Here is a 19,798-nt window from a genome sequence, read left to right on the forward strand (position 1 = left end):
ATTTGGAGGTGGTGGAAATTTTAGGAGGTAGGGAATAGTTTGAGGAAGTAGATAAACTGGAGTGTGTCCTTGAAGAGTTTATCTTGTCTCCATTTACTTCCTTTCTCTCTCTTTCTCTTTCTTTACCCCCTGGCTAATTTAAGGTGAGCAACTCTGCTCTCCCACTTGCTCCCCACCATAATGTTCTGCCCCTGCAGGCCCACAGCAATGGGACCACATGAATATGGACTGAAACCTCTGAAACTGTGATCCAAACTAAATCTTTCATCTTTAGAGTTATTTTCTCAGGAGTTTTATCACAGTAATGGAAAGTTACTAACATAATACATATGTATGCATATATGCAAACATATATATACACATATATGCATATATTCATAATTTATCATTTCCTACAAGTAGTTACTTTGAAAATAAACAATAAAGAACTTCAGACAATTACTATTATTATGTAGTGTTATGGGTAATATTTACAATGAAAATTGTTAATGGGATGATATATTGCACTGAGATGGTTGCTTTCTATTTATTAAATTATCCAAAAAGAGTTATTAAAGATCTGCCTTATGTTGATGCTAGAAGGGACATTAAAATGACAGGATATCTTTCAGCCTTAAAGGAGCCATGAGCTTTTGTAAAAAAAAAAGGTGTGTCTATTACCATAATGCAATGTGACAAGTGCCATAAGACTGAATGATAAAGGAGCAGAAGAGACAGCAATGATTCTGCCTTTGTTCATGTGAAGATTTTGCAGAAGGACAAGTGCCATAAGACTGAATGACAAAGGAGCAGAAGAGATAGCAATGATTATGTCTTTGTTCATGAGAAGATTTTGCAGAGGAAGCAATAGTTTAGAAGATGTATGAAAGATAAGTGGTATTTATTAAACAAATATGGCTTGGTCAACACCATCTCAGGAAGAGGAAATAGTTATATCTATGTTATGAACTACCTTTTTTTCTAGAACCAAGTCCCTGTACACTTCCATTAGCCATGATTAGATGGGGCTCTGCTTCATATTAGTTTCCTCCAGTCACCTATGACATACCTCATAGCTGTCCAGGCTTTGGAAGTAGAATCTTGCTAGTGAACACAAAAAGCAGATGCATGAGGGAAATTCTAGGAAAAGAAAGTTTGTGAGAATTACTAGTCAATGAAAAAAAGCTAATAGTCATTATTAGGCATAATTTATTTATATTACACAAAATATTTTTTCTATCAGCTTTTTCAGTAAACAGTAGAAATTAGAATTTCAATTAAATAGTTCAACAAATCTAGTTGTAAATTTTATCTATAAAAATCATATCTCCTTTAGGTCCTTAAATATGTTAATTTTTTCTCCCAACAAAAAGAGCAGATCATGGACATCCTTTCCAGCTTGTAATGTGATTCCATAAGCTTTAATTCACTTGGAATTTCAGCAACAATGTGGTAAATAGAAGAGGTATTATCTATCATCATGTAGAACAGGTGTGAAAACTATAAAATTCAAGAAGTCTAAGGATTTGTCCTGGGTACTCTGGCTAGTATATGGACGATTTCTGGACTTTGAGTACACAACCAAGGCTCCCATAGTAAAATGACAGCTATCAGATCTTAACTTCTGGTCAAGGAATTCTTCCGACATTTGACAGTTTTCCTAGGGAATAATTTCAAAATATGACCTGATTTGATAACAGCTCTCAGGACTCTCCTGAATTCCATATTTCATTGTCATGCAGAATAATTTTTAGGTTAAAGTTGAACTAATAACACAGGAAATACTTGATTCAAAAGTTCTATAAATTTTGCACAACTTCTTTACTTCACTGCAGATTTGAAAATCTTCAAGATTTTATCACTGTATGTTCTTATTTTTACTTACCATTGTCATACAATGCTTACTTATTTTTTAGTATCTCTCCTCTTACCTTCCTTCCTCCCTTCTTTGTCTCTTTGGCACTTTTATTTACACATCAGCATCTAGATTTTCCTGGGTTAATCAAGGCTGTATTTGTTTCCTATGGCTGCCATAACAAAATACCACACAGGTCAGATAGGTTAAACCACAGAAATGTATTGTCTCATGGTTCAAGAGGCTACAAGTATGAGATTAAGATGTCAGCAAGATTGGCTTCCTCTGGAGCTCCCACCTCTTTTCTTGACTTATAGCTACTTTCACACTGTGATTTCACATATTCATCCCTCAGATTGTCATTATCTGTTATAATCTCCTTGTCTTATTAAGACATCAGTTTCATTGGATCTGTACCTACACTCGTGACCTCATTTTAACATATTAACTCTTTAAATATAGTATCCCTAAATGAAGTCAAAATCTGGAGTTAAGGGAATTAGAGCTTCAACCTGTACATTGGGAGGGACCATCACTCAGCCCATAGAAAGGTCTTCTATTTTCCTTATTTTGTACTTTTGCAGTGCTTGTACATATGGAAAGAGCATTGATCTAGTTAAATTTCTTCTTGATCAGAATGTGGTAAATATCAATCACCAAGGAAGAGATGGTCACACAGGTATGACTGGGGTGAGAACATCCCTTGTTTGAGGTGCTTATCAATGGTCTAGAACAGTGGTGTGCCAAGGGGGAATGGGCCCTGACTGTGGTCAACCCCAGTGAGGATGGATATTGTATCAACTGACACCATTTAGCATTGATGGTAAATAGTAATAATAAAAGAAACATATTAAATTTTGGTTAGCCTGATGGTTGTGTTATCTATAGTCAGTGTACTCTCTTCTGGTCTTTACCAGAGACTGACCATGCTACCCTGCTTTGTTTGGGTAGTGAAAATAATTCTTGAGAATCTTCATTATTTTTCTTCTATAAAGATGCTAACATTCATTCTTGATAATATTGTAGATGTACAAATATTAAAAAATAATTCTGAGCAAAATACAGTCTATATAGACTGACTAGTATAGAATATTTCTTTTGCTTATTGTATGTTTCCTCCATAATAAAATTAATTCATTATCAGGTATATCAACCATTGCTTTCTGTCTCTGAAAACAATGTTGTTATGTGGTGACAACTGCCTTTTGAAAATCAAAATGTAGTTTTCTTCCTTTCTCCTTTCATCCTTTTATTCTTTTCTATTACAGGATTACACTCTGCTTGCTACCACGGTCACATTCGCCTGGTTCAGTTCTTACTGGATAATGGAGCTGATATGAATCTAGTAGCTAGTGATCCCAGCAGGTCTAGTGGTGAAAAAGATGAGCAGACATGTTTGATGTGGGCTTATGAAAAGGGTATATTTTTAATCATTGCATCTCTATAGTGACACATTGAACTGTGTGCATAGATTATGTCAATGCATCAATAATTCCTTTGCTTGCAAGACATGTACATGCTCGTTTCTTCTGTAGATTGTATTTGAGTCTCTGGAGATTTGGATCAGAGACCAATAGACCATCATTAGAGAAACCAACTCCTGCACTGCAGATAAGCTGAAGGCATTCTCAGTATTGATACACTGAAAAAGAGAATGAGCTACTGCATTTCTAGGTGCTAACTTGTGGTAGGAAATGATAGAAGAGTGGAATTAGAGCTGATCTTTATCTCTCTTTTAGGGGAATTTTGATGTGGATTCAAATTTTAAAACACAAACAAATATAAAGAAAAACAGGAGTATGTCAGAGTAAACCCTGTTGATAGTGCCTGTGCTAGAAAAATGTAAGGGAGCCACGATTTGTATTTAGGTATTAACTTATTTGAACTCAAAGCAGTGAGAACTTGGGATCTGGTGTGAGAACACCTGGGTTTATATCAAGTCATATTTTGTGACCTTGTGTAAATTATTTAATCTTTCTAGGATCATTTTTTCATTGCAAAATGTGGGTAACAACTCCAACTTCACAAGATTGTAAATATTAAATGTGATAATATGCACAAATTGCTTAGACCAGTGGCTGCACAAAATAAGCACCTAATAGTATTTTAGTAGTGATATAAGTGGTAGATTTTGTAGTAGGTCAGAAATAAAGATGATTGATAACACATTCTTTATTTCAAGGGAAAGGTAACTAGAGACATTCAGAAGTGAAACACCATCTTTGTTATTGATATTTAAGACATATTATACAACATAAGTGAGCTCTGCATATGCACATAAGCTCCTAAGGTGTTTAGATTCCTCAGGTGAGATGAGACAGTATTACTATAATTGAAATTATGTAGTTATGACTGAATACTGTATAATTAAGATTTTTATGAAACGTTTTACTTATTATTTTAACTTTGATGACTACATTTTTAGGATGCTTAAAGTATGAAAAGAAATATATTTCTTTGTTTTAATGATATAAACATATAAGGCTATAAGATTTCTTAGCCTATTAAGATGAACCTATCTGAATCTCATCTGGTTAAAGTAAGATATGAAAATCCATTTTGGTCAATGGAAATGGAGAGTTATTTTAAGCATGTAAACAAAAGGGAAAACATACAGATCTGAAGGCTGCTAGTGAAAAAATGATATAGGAGTTACTTTAATAAAGACAAAATAATAAACATGGAATCATAAATAATAAGACAGTTATAGATCTTCTATCTTTTTGTTTTTACTTTTTGAGTATTGTATAAATATAAGTATATCCACCTTTGCACATATTGTTCTGCACAACTCAATTAACTTTTACAACCTGAACCTACCCTGAACACAGATGATGAATGTGAACATGACCAGTACCCTAGAAGCCCCACTTACGTTATCTTTCAATCTCTCCCCAAATGAGTGTACACTACCTTCTGACATAGTTTTTCTTCTTTCTGAACTTTATATAATAGAATGCAATGGTAGGTATGTACTATTTTGTGTCTGGCTTCTTTTGGCCAACAATTTATGAGATTAATCCTTATTGCAGGATGTTGTAGACTGTTTATTCTTATTGTTCATAGGATAATGTTTTGTGACTAGATCACAATATACTTATTCATTCTGCTATCCATGGCCGTTTGGATAATTTCCAATTCGGGGCTGTTAAAAATACTGTCCTATGAACATCCATATACATGTATACTGTGAATTTCTTTTGATGGATATATTATTGCATTTTTGTTAGGTACAAAGAATTTCTCCTTTGTGTTAAAAAATAAATCTAGGTAGCTTGATATTTTAAGTATCAGCTGGAAAATCTTAAATATTCTGAAGCCTTAGGAGGCCTAAGTTCTACTTACCCAAAGCATTACATTTATTCAAGTGATTCTCAGACAGCATCTCTTAAGAAATGTGAGTTTCAGAGTAAGACTGTTTACAAAGCATTAGTCTTCCGGAAGGCAGCTCAGAAATTGCTGCTGCAGCTATCTCTTCACAGGGGTTGACTTTGTTTGTTTGTAGTTGATTGAGAGTGATAGTTGAAAACTGGCTTTACTTTTATTTTTTTGTGGAATTCCACACCTTACAAAACAATGAATCATTGTATAAACTCCTAAGATTTCCTGCCAAGCAACGGCAAAAATGCTTTAGAGGACTTGCCCACTGATCTCTGCAACATATGCCATATTTGTCACCTTTATTTGTTCATCTAATGTGCCAGGCATCAGAGTTGGATTCTATTATTACTATGAATTTTAACAAATTGAATGTTAGTACCCAGGAGACATATGGATATTTTACATATGTTCTAGGGCAAAGCAAGTCAAACCAGCAAAATGAAATTACTGCTATTTTCTCTTGCTGGAGAAATGTTGCACTGTTTTCATGTATTCAGAAAGGATTGAAATGGCCTTGTTGATACTGTCAACAGTGCACAGTTTCTGTTTTCATTGATAAAGAAATGCTTCCCTTTCTCCCTTGGAGAGAGAGTTGCCAAATTAACTGATATAGTACACTAAAAACTTTCCTGAACAATTTAGAGATGAAGCTTAGGAAGCAGTAAAACTCTGCATAGAGATCCTTCTTATTAGAATAGAGGTGATATAGGAATGGTTTCATTATGCTTTACCATGTACCATATGCTATCCCAGGAGAGAGAAACTAGAAGGGAGATTCAACAAGCAGTGTTGAGTTGAAAAGGAATATTTTTCTGTATGCTTCAGTAGAATAGCTCATCCTACTCTACACTCTGAAGAGAAAGACAGTGGAGTCTTTTTCAAAAGAATATGTCTTTGGTTCTAAACCAAATTTTTTAACAGACCCAGACTAAATTTTAGCTAACAATTTTTTTGCTATTCTAATATAGTACATTCAGGGATGTCTTGGAGTTCTGGAAAAGTTGTCTACTCTCTTTTGGAATATTTTCAAAACAAGAGTTTACCCACTATGGGTTCCTGTGGAATCAGAAATGAAGAACACTTTCTATTTACATAGCCCTTTTAACCTAAAGAGATCAGAATCAATCTTGGAAATAATTTTCTTGGTGCTCTTGATTCTACTCGGAAGCCTACTGGTTAAGTTTCAGTATTTCTCTGCTCGACTGCTTAAAGTTCCAATTTCACAGTATTTAGAGTGTTTCTCCTCTCCAAGTCATCCCCTACCCCCACCCCCTTCTTTTCTACTATTATTTCTGAAAGTGTAGTGATGGCTGTCTCACTCACTTGGATTTGTTCTGCCCTTACCCAGGGGTACAAAGGACTTGTATGAATCAATTTAAATTGGCTAGAAGAAATAGCCAGCAGCTTGGTTATGTTCAAATCCTCTGCCCTAATCACCAGTATGGAAAACCCATTGAAAAGACCTACACATAATCTTACATCCATTGCATTAAAGATGAAACTGCCGAATTGAAAAGATCTCAGCCAATTAGAATTGAACACATAGCTCAATAGTGTGTCTGGCAGTTAGATTTGAAAAGGCTGCCTTTGACAAAGAAAAGCACTCCTTTATGTCAGGCTGTTTAGGGTCAGAAAATAACCCAAACCAGAAACAGGACTAAAAACTTCTGATTTGCTTCGGTACTGACACCAGTTAAAGTAATTTAGAGAGGCTCCTCTCCCAATATCTAATTATCCAGAATACAATATTTGTATACAGCAGAAGCACTCTAATTCACAATGACAGGGAGCTGGAGTTGGAGAATTAGTGAGTAAGTGAGCAAAAACAATAAAAATCAAGGCTCCTGTACCATGATATATACTCTGTTCATTCCTTTTGACAAGTGTAGTATGGTGTGAATTATTTATAGTAAATGTACTATAGTGTATTCTCTAAAAGTAATGAAATCTTACAGTCATGAGTTTCTACAGGTTTTAGCCAGTAAAAAATAACTGAGAAATTAAGGTTAGGAAGGAACAGAAGAAGAGGTAGGTCCATTAAATTATTTTATAAATTTACAACAATGAATTATAAATTCATAGGCTGCTTCTATATTACATTCTTACCTATTAGAATTTATTTCCTGGTTTAGTGAATAGTTAGTAGTTTAGTGAATATAAACTACTTAGGGGCTGAAGTTTTGCTAAAGTAGATTAGGAGGGAGATAAAGGAAGGGTTAAACAAAAGATTTAGAGAGTATTTCAAAATCCATGAGTTTTTTTTTTGTTTTTTTTTTGTATATTGGTTACCATTCTACATATGTAGTTATTCTCTTTTAAATATAAATGAATAAAATAACACTAAGCACTATTAGAATGAGATTTTCTATTACTATTTGGAGATAAGTTACAAATTTCTTGAAATATATTAACTGCAAGAATCTGCATACTTAGAATGTAGAAAAGAACTTACTTTAAGTAACTATTGCATATGCATATAGATATATATAATTTAATTATCAGTGTATCCCTATGAATGGGCATTATCTTACTACTATAAAGAATTTGGGACTTAGAATTGTTAAGTCACACAGCTGTTAGTAGAGAGCTGGCACCAAAGGTCTATCCTATTGCAGAGTTCAGGCTTTTACCACCACAATATAAAATCAGTCAGATCTGCTGCATTCCATCATTAGTACTCAACGAACTTCAATCAGTTATTTAATTTTTTTCACTCCTCATCCTCAAAATGAGGAAATTTACCAATGCTTTATGGCATTCCAACGAAGGTTAAGGATAAGATATAAATGCTTGGAACTTAACAGATTCTCAATAAAAATGGGGATAGGTGTTATTGTTAAATAAAGGGTGGAGATATAATTGAGTCTGTATAACTCCCAAATCTTACAGGCTTTCCTAATCTACAATATGATTTTATATACAATAAGAAATACTGATATATTAGAATGATGGGTATCCTCAATAAACCCACTGATGAAGCTGTATCTTACAAGTAAACACCACTGGACAATCCTAGCATATAGAAAAGCATGTGATGTATTATTGTATTGATATTTCTTATTTATAACTCAAGTTATACTACTACATCTAAAACCTCCAGACTGAAACAGAATCAAGAAGATTTTGAAAATCAGTATTCAAAATATTATGAAAGTAATTCAAAATGATTATTCTAATATGAAGAGTTGCATGCAAATCTACAAAACAATATTTTAAAACTCCAGCACAAATTCACAAGCTTCTTTACTGCAGCAGGGTTCTTCCTTACAGCTAAGGAAGAATGTCAGAGTTTGTGATCATGTTTTCAGACTGCCACACCATCTGACTGCTAGATTCTTTTACTTATCTAAGGAATATGCACAACTCAGAACTGAACTGAACATCATTTTTGTCCTCATAGATTTGTTTCTCCTACTGTGTGACCCTTATTCATTATATAATCAATAGCATTGCTCTCCACTTTGCCATCTAATTAAAAAATCTAGAATGATGCTTGACTCGTTTTCCTCCTCAACTCCCCACTATACACATCCATTTACATTCAAATAGTTTCCTTTATTTTTACTTTATGAGTATATTTTAGTCTAGCCTTTTTATTTATTTGGTTTTGGTACCAGGGATTGAACTCAGAGGCACTTCACCACTGAGCCACATCCCCCTTTGTATTTTATTTAGAGACAGGGTCTCACTGAATTGCTTATCACCTAACTGTTGCTGAGGCTGGCTTTGAACTCATGATCTTCCGGTCTCAGCCTCTTTATTTTTATTACCGTGGTTTTAATTCGAACCCTTATCCTCTTTCTCTGATAGCCTAATTTTAATAGCCCAATTACCAGTCCTTTTGTCGTTTTCTTTTCTTTTCTTTTTTCCAGCATCTTTTGAATCTATTTTCTAGCTATAGAGTGAGAGATGTATTCAAGATGAACATAAGGTTCTATCATTCCCCAGCTTAAAACCCTTCATTGACATGCTATCACTGATAGGAAAAAGTCCCAGCTTGTTATCATATGTTCTGTGTACTTCCTGACCCACAACCTTCTATCCAATCACTTTTGTCTTCTGGGTACTCCAAGTGTCGCAATCATCATATTTGCTACACCAAAAACCAGCATTCGTTCATGTCCTATCTCACACACACTGCACAATAATCCTGTAAGGCAGCATCTATGAACACGATATCATGTTAGTCCATCTTCCAATGTCTTTTCTCACGCCTCTATACCCTCCCCTTCCCTACACCTGACTCCACGTGACTCTACTCTTTTAATTTCTGATTTCCCCTTAGCCTTCAAGAACTTTTGTAGGTCCTCTTTCAGAAAGTCTTCCCTGACTCCAGTTTAGCAAACCCATTGTTTCTTTACATTTGACTCTATTACCTGTACACCCTTACCTCTCGGTTCTCCATTCCATCCTGAAGAGCTATCTCTCCTACCAAATCGTAAACTTCCTGAGAACAAGCATTTGGCATATAGCTCTTTATTTTCTAATACCTTACGTTCAGTGGATGACTCCTAATAGATGTTCAATACATGCTTGTTGAAATGAAATTGAGAAAGAGGAGGAAGACATTTATGATATAATATTCTATTCCATGTTCCACTGAATGACACCTGGTGAGCTAATGTTCTCAAGAATACTAATTGTGATCTATTCTGTTGTCTCTGTAGCTATGTCTATAAATAGTATAGATTTCTTATTAACTGCACAATCCTAATAGTCAAATAAATGAGCCGAAGATCTGAAAGAATGCTCTAAAGCTCCTCTTCCTATGCATCAGAATGGTGAAGATTTCCTTCTGGCTAAAATGCTTTTCTTCTCCCTTTTTGCTTAATCAACTCATTTTCATCTTCTAAGCTTAGTTTAAAAGATAATTCCTCAAGGAACACTTCCTCCAAACTGCTCTACAATTTCACCATTATGCACACTCATAGCATCCTCTTTTTTTTCCTAGAGCTTGATTAAACAAAATTTGAATGAATATATAATTATTTTTTCTTTCCACTAGACAGTATTTGTTATAAGAATAAAGAGATCTTCTGTTTCAACATTGCATCTCTCATATCTACTACTATTCACTCATTTAACAAAATTTATTGCCAGTCTAATATATAATAGACACTGAGGGAAAAAATGTTAAGATAGACAAAAATCTCCCTGCTTTTTCCACACTTCTAGCTGGAAGAATCCGGCCAAAAGTAAAAAATAAATGGAAATTATCAGGTAACAATAAGTGCTATGAATAAAATAAAGGAAATGCAATATTGAGTAAAAAGTTCAAGGATACTGTCTAAAATTGAGTATCCATGAAGAAAGAACTAACTACATAATAGGAAGATATCGGAGCTGGGCCCAAAATGTGCACAAGAAACTTAAAGATGGGAAGGAATGGGAAAAAGAAAGTAGAATGGAAAGGAGAAGGGGAAAAACAGGAAGGATAATAAAATAGCTTAGTTTCTTGTGTGTGTGTGTGTGTGTGTGTGTGTGTGTGTGTGTGTGTGTGTGTGTGTGTTGGTCTATTGGGAAAAGCATTTATTTATGTCAATTATTGTCTTAAGGGGAAGGACTGGTGGCATTCTTGCTTGGTCTTTGTGATTAACTAAGAAAAATAGTGGATCAAAGGGGATGTGAGTTCTCTCTTTCAGATTTAAGTCATGAGGAGATGTAGCAAGTCAGGAATTTCTGTTGCCTCTGGATGTAATTGATGGTGTGTGGGACCAGAATTGTCAGGAGGAAAATGAGCCATAGGAAGTTAGACATTAGAAGTCATCCTCTGATCACACTTTTCAGTGTTCTGAAGAAATGGGTTTTTAACATTATAGGAAGTAAGATATTAAAATAATGGACAAAATCTCATATGTCATTTCAGTGAACGTTTTTTGACTTGGAATTAAAGTAAGGCGGGATTGCTCCTTCAGTTATCTAGAATGTGGAATATATGAGGTCAATAATAATTCCCTGGCTTTTATAATCAAGACCAAATCTCATTTTCTCTACTTATGCTTGGACCCAAAGGGCCTCCAAGTTACATAATCAAAGAGAATATTTTAGTATTCGTATCATTTGCCATTCATCTTCAGATCTAGATATAAAAATAATTCTCATAGCAAAGGATGATAATCAGTGTTCATCATTTCTAGGGTAAAATTATGAGGATGGAAGAAAACCATGAGGAGTAATAAAGATCATACTTCTTCTTCTTAAATCATTATGAAGCCTCTATTGTATACCTAACCATGATGTAGATACTAAACTGTCTTTGTAGCATCTTTTTGGACAAAGTTATAACCTTAAAAACCTAGATTTGGAAGGAACTATTCATCAAGTTGCAAGTTAAGAGGTTTGGGAGGAGAAATCACACCTAATGTAAGCAGTAAAGGAACACAAGAAGACAAATTAAAGAGAAAGCATGGAATTTGGGGATTACACAGAGGGGAGTAAGAAATGAAAGGGACTTCATGCTGGCAGGGAAATCACATTTGCCAAAACCCCCAGGTGCTCCAGTGAATAATACTCTGAAAGCACAAATCATTATAATAACTGCATTAGGCTAATAACATAGCAACCTCCTATTTGGGTAAAATACTTGGATGTAGATAGTAAATTCTTAGATATAGGGAAACATTTTATTTAATTAGTGGAAGTTTGATTATCTCTGGATGTGTTCCATTAGTGTACCTTGGTTATTTGAGTGTATCCATTATCAGGAGTTTGGTTTAACGAGTCCATTTATTGAGCTCCACCGAGGTGTTTTTCTGCTTAACTCCTTGTGGCCGAGTGTTGTGGGGCTTGGTCTTAATGGTTTTCAAGTTTCTTTGCATGCATGTTAGTTAGTGGCTTGTCAGAGCAGTTCTAGCAGCAAAGCATTTCCATATAAGGGTGCCTTAGCCCTCAGTTAGCAGGAGGTGGGAAATCAGACAGAGATGCCTTCCAGAGCTGAGGGGGCCTCTTGGCATTTCCCTGGCAGCCACATGATTATCATCAGCCAGAACCCAGGCACTCATTAGGCTCTTGATGAAAAGCATCCCAAAGAAAATGCCAGCAAATTGTGCCACTGTGCTGGCAGGAAATTAAAACTGCTCAGAGCAAGTGGAGCCAAGAGAGCTGTTGAAATGAAAGGTAACATCAAGGGTGTGATCACTGACTCACACAGACGTTCAGGATTCAGGATGCAGCTTTCTGCTTCACTGGGGAAACCATGAGGCCTTCTCATCTGTCAGCTGGAGTCGGTTCCACAACAGGGCTGAGACAGGCAGGGAAGTGGATTCTGTGAATTAAGCTTTGTTGTGCTTGGATAAACGCTAGGGGTTTGGGTTGTTTTCTTTCCCCTAAAGGAACATCTCCCAGAAAACAAGAAAAGTTTTTGTTTTTCTAACTCTGAACACTTAAAGACCAAATTAAGTTAAAGAAAGATTCGAAAAGCACTACATGGTGGTAGTCAGACAGAATGGAGCAGGGCAGAAAGAAGCTCAGAACCCATGAATCTAGCAAGGGACAAGTAGAGGGACACAGTAATTCCAGAAGGGTATTCTGTGAGTGCTGCTACTTTAATGCTGAGGTTAAAATAACTAACAGAATAAGAACAACTGGCAGCACTAACATGCAAGCAAAGGAACCATAACTTTCCACTGAACTGAGTGTGGTAGGCAGAGTAGTGAACCCCCAACGATTTTCAGGCTCTTTGTAGCCTATAATATGCAAAGGGGAAATAAGGTTGCTAATATGCTGACTTTACTAGAGAAGATTATCCTGGATTTTGCCATTAGGCCTACTAAAATAACAGAGGTTCTTAAATATGAAAAAGGAAGACAGACATAGAAGTCAGAGTAATATGAAAAGGACTCAGTTAATCACTGATGGTTTTGAATCCATAGGAAAAGGGCTGCAAGCCAGGGAAATGGGCCGTCTCTAGAAGTTGGAAAAGTCAAGGAAATTGATTCTCCTCTTGGACTTCTAGAAAGGAGTACAGCCCTCCTGATACCTGGAGCCCAGAAGAATCATGTTGAACTTCTGACCTTCAGAACAACAGATAATAAACTTTTATTACGGAGGTTACTAAGTTTATGGCAATTAACAGAAGCATCAATAGAAAATGAATTCTTTGATATGTAGAAAAATGTATCTAGTGTTCTAATGTGATTCATTTATAATACTTGGGGTGGGAGAAAGTAAGGCAAGAATAGAGAAGATCTCAAAGGCAGATTTACATGTTAGAACTATAAGGCAGATTGCATTATTCTACTTCATCTTGAAAATAGTCTTTAAAGGCTGCATCATCATTTCTAGTCTATAGATTAGGATTTTTTTTGAAAAGTAAGACAAACTAGACATGGGGGTGCATGCCTATAATCCCCACAACTTTTGAGTCTGATGCAGGATTGCAAGTTTTAAGGCCAGCCTCAGCAATTTAGCGAGGCCTTAAGCAACTTAGCAAGACCCTGTCTTAAAATAAAGAAGTCTGGGGATATAGCTCAGTAGTAAAGCTCCCCTGGGTTCAATCCTTATTCCCCCAAAACTAACATAAATAATGTGTAAGACAAAAAATATTCTTAAGGGGCGGGAGTTGTGGCTCAGCCGGAGAGCGCTTGCCTCACACATGTGAGGCACTGGGTTTGATCCTCAGCACCACATAAAAATAAATAAACAAAATAAAGGTATTGTGTCCATCTACAATACACACACACACACACACACACACACACACACACACACACATACACACACACATATATATGTTGAAAAAGACCATATATATATATATATATATATATATATATATATAGTCTTCAATTAAAACCCTTCAGTGGTTCCCCATCTTATCTATACCAAAATTCAAGCTATGACCCTAACCTATAAATCTCTACATCATTAAGGACCTTGTTAGAAAAGCAACACTCACACCCTACTACAGACATTTTCAAACTGAATCTCTAAAGATAGGACTCAGGAATCTGTGTTTTGACTTGTATTCTAAGGATTTTTTTTTTTTTTGGTGAGAACTGCGTGACTGGGGGTTGGTACTGAACCCAGGGCTTCACATCAGGTGGGCAAGCACTCTACCACTGAGCTACATGCCTAACCCTCCAAGTGATTCTTACACACCCTAAGAGTTTGAAAAGCGCCACTCCATATAGAGGCATACCACTGTCATCCTTGCTTTGTCATACTGCAACCACACTGGACTTCTTCATTTCTTGAACATGGCAAGTTTGATTATTTTTCAGGCTTTTGTATTGTCTGTTATCTCTACCTATTTAGGCTTGTCTGTTGGCTCATGCTATTCAGGTTCTTGAGTTTTTCCTGATCATGAACACACAAGAATTTAAATAAACAGTGCTCATGCAACTGGTCCCCATTATTTCAGCATTACCTATGTTTATGATTTAAGAAAAAGAATCAGTCATGAATAGAAAGCTAAAGATGATAACAAAATGGACATGAGTTATTAACTATGTAGATAGCTTATATGTAAGTTTTGCTGTAAGTTTTTTTTTCATTTGTGATCACAATACTTTTTTATTTCTTAAAAATTGTGATATTGGGATATTACCTTTGGGAAAACTTTTAGTGCCAGTAAATGTGGTAATTTTTCTATCTCGTGATGTTACATATACAATTCATTCAAAATCTTTGAAGTGAGTCCTTGATAAGCAAGTACTACTGCCAGCATATACTTTACACATTAGCTAGTCATTGGCTGATCAAAGTACTGTGCTTTTCCAATTTCTAAAGTCTGCCATTTTTACAATGGATTTTATTGTATTTTATAAGTCTTTTGATAAGGTCTTTAAGGTTGATGGTTTTTCTCTTTTATAATTTAGCTTCAGTAGATTGTTTTTATAGCAAAAACATAAAGGATTATCAAAGTTTTATTCTATTGAAAATCAATAGTTTACTCAGACGAGCATTTAACATTTTTTATCTTTCACAATAATAAGTTCCTACTGCAATTAATAAACTCCAGACTGTCAGTGGTGTTTCTTAATCTCTTAACATTCCAGGATGGGCAATTCCCCTCAGTAGATGACTTTCTCTCAACCCCTAGAACCTCAGAATTCTCTGCATCCAGCCAGCAGATAGGAGAAGTAAAGAAGGATGGACTGCAACCTAAATTTCAGATTTGGAAGTGATATCACTTTTGCTTATACTGCCTTGGTGAGGATATGTCACAAGGCCACAGTTATATGAGGGTCAGATGGAAATTTTGTCCCTGGGTAGGCAGCCATTCCCAGGGACAAAATAACCCTGCAAAAGAGGACTACAAAATCTATGGGTAGTCAGCTGTTTGCACTACAGAAATGCATGTTATTTATTTTAGCACTGTGCCTTACTGGAACTGTCAGCCAAATGTAATGCACAATCACAGCAAATATAGTTACCACATGTGTTTTGAACCCTTTTAACCATGCCTTTATTATATTATTTCCTCATTTAGAAATTCTCATTATTCCTATAATTATTTGTTCAACTGCATTGTAAGCTTCTTATGGGTAGGACCATGGTTACCTCATTTATTGTATCATTTACCCACCACAGTGCCTCACATACAGTCATCCTAATAAATTATTTTTAATAAATGAATAAAGATACTAAATTTTTGTTGCAGCATATTGTCCCTTAAGATATGTGTTCTTTTTAAGCTACCTCCAATCATTTTTTGGACCGGTGGTTTAATGAATAAATCAAGCTGAAATTAAGATTCTTTGTTCTTTTTTCTTTTCATTAAGGCCATGATGCCATTGTCACACTCCTGAAGCATTATAAGAGACCCCAGGATGAACTGCCCTGTAATGAATATTCTCAGCCTGGAGGAGGTACCATCGTTTTTTATTCAAGTTTCATTGCTGTACAAACCGTGCCTAAAGGCAAACCTGTGTTTCTGTTATTATCATTCTGGGGATAGTGGGAGAGCATAGACTTTGTCAGATTAACCTTATTTTCAGAAAAAAAAAATTATCTATGTGAGAACGAATTTAAAGAAGCCTCCATTTGGAACTTTAGATAAGGCAAAGGGGAGAAGGGTGGGGAAGTGGTATGGGGCTAGGAAAGATTGAGGAATGAGATGGACATTATTACCCTACGTACATGTATGGTTGTGCTAATGGTGTGACTCTACTTTGTATACAACCAGAGAAATGAAAAATTGTTCTCAATTTATGTACAATGAATTAAAGTGCATTCTGCAGTCATGTATAACTAATTAGAGCAAATTTTAAAAAATAAAAAAAAAGGAAGAAGAAGAAGCAGTAGTAGCAGCTTCCATTTAGGCTATTTTCTAACTCTCATTAATCCACAGTTTCTCCAAGTTTAAGTTTACCTGACTGGATGTGTATGAGGCTTGGACAAGAGTAGTAAGGCCCGAGTAAACTGAGAAGGATCATTTTCCATTTCAGTTATCTATTATGGCAGGGCAGAGGATACTCATAGCCAGACACAAATTAAATCTGTTGGAGTCTGCTACAAATTGGATTTCTTTTTAATCTTTTTATGCGCTTTCTAAATAAACACTTGTAGTACAGTTTCAGTATCCAGAGAATAGATTTGGGCCTTAGGCTATAGTTTTTCTTGGTTTCATCACCTATTTATTTTTATAATGTTGAACTTTTATGTAGAAAAAATGATTGCTACTTTCAACTCTATTATATAATTTGATTTCTAGATGGCTCCTATGTGTCTGTTCCATCCCCATTGGGGAAGATTAAAAGCATGACAAAAGGTACTTGTAAATGGGAAAACTCTTGTATTTTATTACTCAGGATAATTATTGCCTAAATATGAAAACATTCTATTTTGTTTAACATATTATGAATAATGACTATTTTATAAGCATAAGCAATATTATCAACAGATCATCCTTCTCATGATTAACCTTATCTTTTATGCCTTTTAAGTTCATTAAGATATGACAGTGAACATTTTATGAGTTTTGAAGTGCATCAATTCTCATAATGCTTTGTGAATATTTGTATTTTTAATAAAATATAAATTACAAATACTAATATTTATTTTAGAAGAATTGGGAATGGATGTACCTTAGGGAAAAATTAGCAAAAGAATAATTCTTTTCCAAAAATAAGTAATAATTTGGGAACTCTTTTTGAATGTTTGCTATAAACCAAAATTAATTCCACTGGACCAGAAGGGTATAAAATATTATTAAATTATAGATTTACATTTAACTATTTGGAATATTCAATCTTTTAAAAACATTTTTTAGTTTGGGTATTTCTTTAGATACTTGAAGTGCTTGTTTTCTGTCATTTAATTTGCATCCTTTTGAGTTTTAGTTTATTGATATTTAACTTAACCTATTGATAGCAGTTGAAAGGATTGACCAGATAAGAACTTTATCAAGATGTTATATAAACTGTACCCCAGGGATGCCATGTCCTGTGTGTGTGTGTGTGTGTGTGTGTGTGTAGTACATATTCACATGTGTGCTTTTAAATATTAAAAAGTATAATGACAATTTCTGTTTGCAGAGAAAGCTGATGTTCTCCTCCTACGGGCTGGATTGCCTTCACATTTCCATCTTCAACTCTCAGAAATTGAGTTCCATGAGATTATTGGCTCAGGTAACCTAAGAAACTATAGGTCTACTTTAGTTAAAATGAACTCAAGATAATATGTACTTATTTATTTATTTTAAATAATTTTAGGATCTTTTGGGAAAGTATATAAAGGACGATGCAGAAATAAAATAGTGGCTATAAAACGGTAAGCAAACAAATGAAAAAAATTACCATTTAGGTAGAGTGGTGAGCTTTGACAACTATATACACAGCAAACCTCTTGTTGGATTCCTCAATTAATGAGTATTTCCTCTTGCTGCCATTTCTAGTTATCGGGCCAACACTTACTGCTCCAAATCAGATGTGGATATGTTTTGCAGAGAGGTGTCCATTCTCTGCCAGCTCAATCATCCCTGTGTAATTCAGTTTGTGGGTGCTTGCTTGAATGATCCCAGCCAATTTGCCATCGTCACTCAGTACATATCAGGAGGTTCTCTATTTTCCCTCCTTCATGAGCAAAAGAGGTATGAGTCTCTTGTTCTGCCTTATACTTGAACATGGCTTTCAAAATGGCATTGAAATTATCCTGAGGCATTTCTGAGGCTTTCTGATTGCATGAACCTTCACCTTTGGAAACTTCTGAATACTAGTGAGTGTGCATTAAATATGGCTAATAATTTATGACTAATTATTGTATTTCAAGGAATAGAAATATTTCTGTGACTTATTAATAGGAATTCAGTTGAAGGTAACAAATTCAAAGAATTTAAACTGGCAACTGAAACATTATTATGCTATTTGACATACCAATAAAGCAGATATGTGTAAACTCAGAAGAAAATAATTACCAAGATCACCATATAAGGAAGTTTTAAAAAGAAATGATCTTTCACAAGCCTAATTTGAATTTATTTCCTAGATCTATGCATACAGTAATTAGAATGTGGTTTCATGCAGTTATTAAAATAGATCATTACATTATTACAAAGAATTTAAATATATTGCAAATAAATTAGAAAATCAAGTACAATATTTTAAATGAAACGTATTGTATACCTGAGTTGACCTATAATTAAGCATTTTCTGAGATAGAAAAGTTACTTTTCCAGATTTGTTAAACTTTTCATATAACCTTCAATTAATAAAAAATAGACTAAAATTACACAGAAAAAAAAACATATATACCTTGATTTCTTTTAAAAGATATAGCATTGGTTTTGTCTTTTTTCCTTCACCTGAATCTATTTTTAAATTTTAGGATTCTTGATTTGCAGTCTAAATTAATTATTGCAGTAGATGTTGCCAAAGGTATGGAATACCTTCATAACCTGACACAGCCAATTATACACCGTGACTTGAACAGGTATTTTTTTTCCCTAATAATGAACTTAGAATTGTCTGACTGACTAGTAGCCTAAGATAGATTCAATAAAGATAAATTTTAGATTTACTGCAGATCAGTATTTTCTCCCTACTCTGTGAACAAGGAATGGGCTATCTATCATAAGCCCAGGCAATAGAAAGTTTTGTCTTTTACCAAAATAGAAGGCTATATAAAACTGCTTCTCAGGCATCTTCCAAATCTAGAAAGAATATACAGAAAGAGTACTGCTTGTAAGATGTGCCAACAAACTATAATCATGTGCTTCATGACAGTGTTTTCATGACAGTGGAACCGAGGTCCCATAAAATTATAATGGAGCTGAAAAATTATTATAGCTCAGTGACATTGCAGCCATGGTAAAGTGGTGCACCATGTTACTCAAGTTTGTGGCAGTACTAATGTGAAAAACCTATAATATTGCAAGTGTAGAAAAGTATAGCTCAAGTATAGCACAATTATCATTTTGATAATGATAATTTAGCAATTACATTCTTGGTTTAAGTATTGGTATTATACTTTTTGTTATTATTTTAAACTACCACTTTGACTTATTAAAAAAATTACTGTAAAACAATATGGCATGTTATGCTGACAGCAGACCTCATATATCTCATGTTTACTGCATCTCATGCATCAAGAGACCATATTTAGTGATTGACTTATATCATCTAGGTTCATATAAGTACACTC

The 19,798-nt window shown here is 34.7% G+C and overlaps 1 protein-coding gene across 1 annotated transcript in view; it reads left to right on the forward strand.

Moving 5' to 3' along the window:
* Tnni3k (TNNI3 interacting kinase) overlaps positions 1-19,798 on the forward strand; it is a 285,107-nt gene that overhangs the window by 106,135 nt on the left and 159,174 nt on the right. Inside the window, exons 10-17 of the mRNA XM_078027764.1 lie at positions 2,419-2,513; positions 3,103-3,252; positions 15,940-16,026; positions 16,872-16,928; positions 17,695-17,787; positions 17,872-17,929; positions 18,054-18,248; positions 18,983-19,087. Of these exons, the coding sequence (XP_077883890.1) occupies positions 2,419-2,513; positions 3,103-3,252; positions 15,940-16,026; positions 16,872-16,928; positions 17,695-17,787; positions 17,872-17,929; positions 18,054-18,248; positions 18,983-19,087 (840 nt within the window). The remainder of the gene's footprint in view (positions 1-2,418; positions 2,514-3,102; positions 3,253-15,939; positions 16,027-16,871; positions 16,929-17,694; positions 17,788-17,871; positions 17,930-18,053; positions 18,249-18,982; positions 19,088-19,798) is intronic.

The sequence above is a fragment of the Ictidomys tridecemlineatus genome, chromosome 11, assembly GCF_052094955.1.
Source record: "Ictidomys tridecemlineatus isolate mIctTri1 chromosome 11, mIctTri1.hap1, whole genome shotgun sequence".
Classification (NCBI taxonomy): Eukaryota; Metazoa; Chordata; class Mammalia; order Rodentia; family Sciuridae; genus Ictidomys; species Ictidomys tridecemlineatus.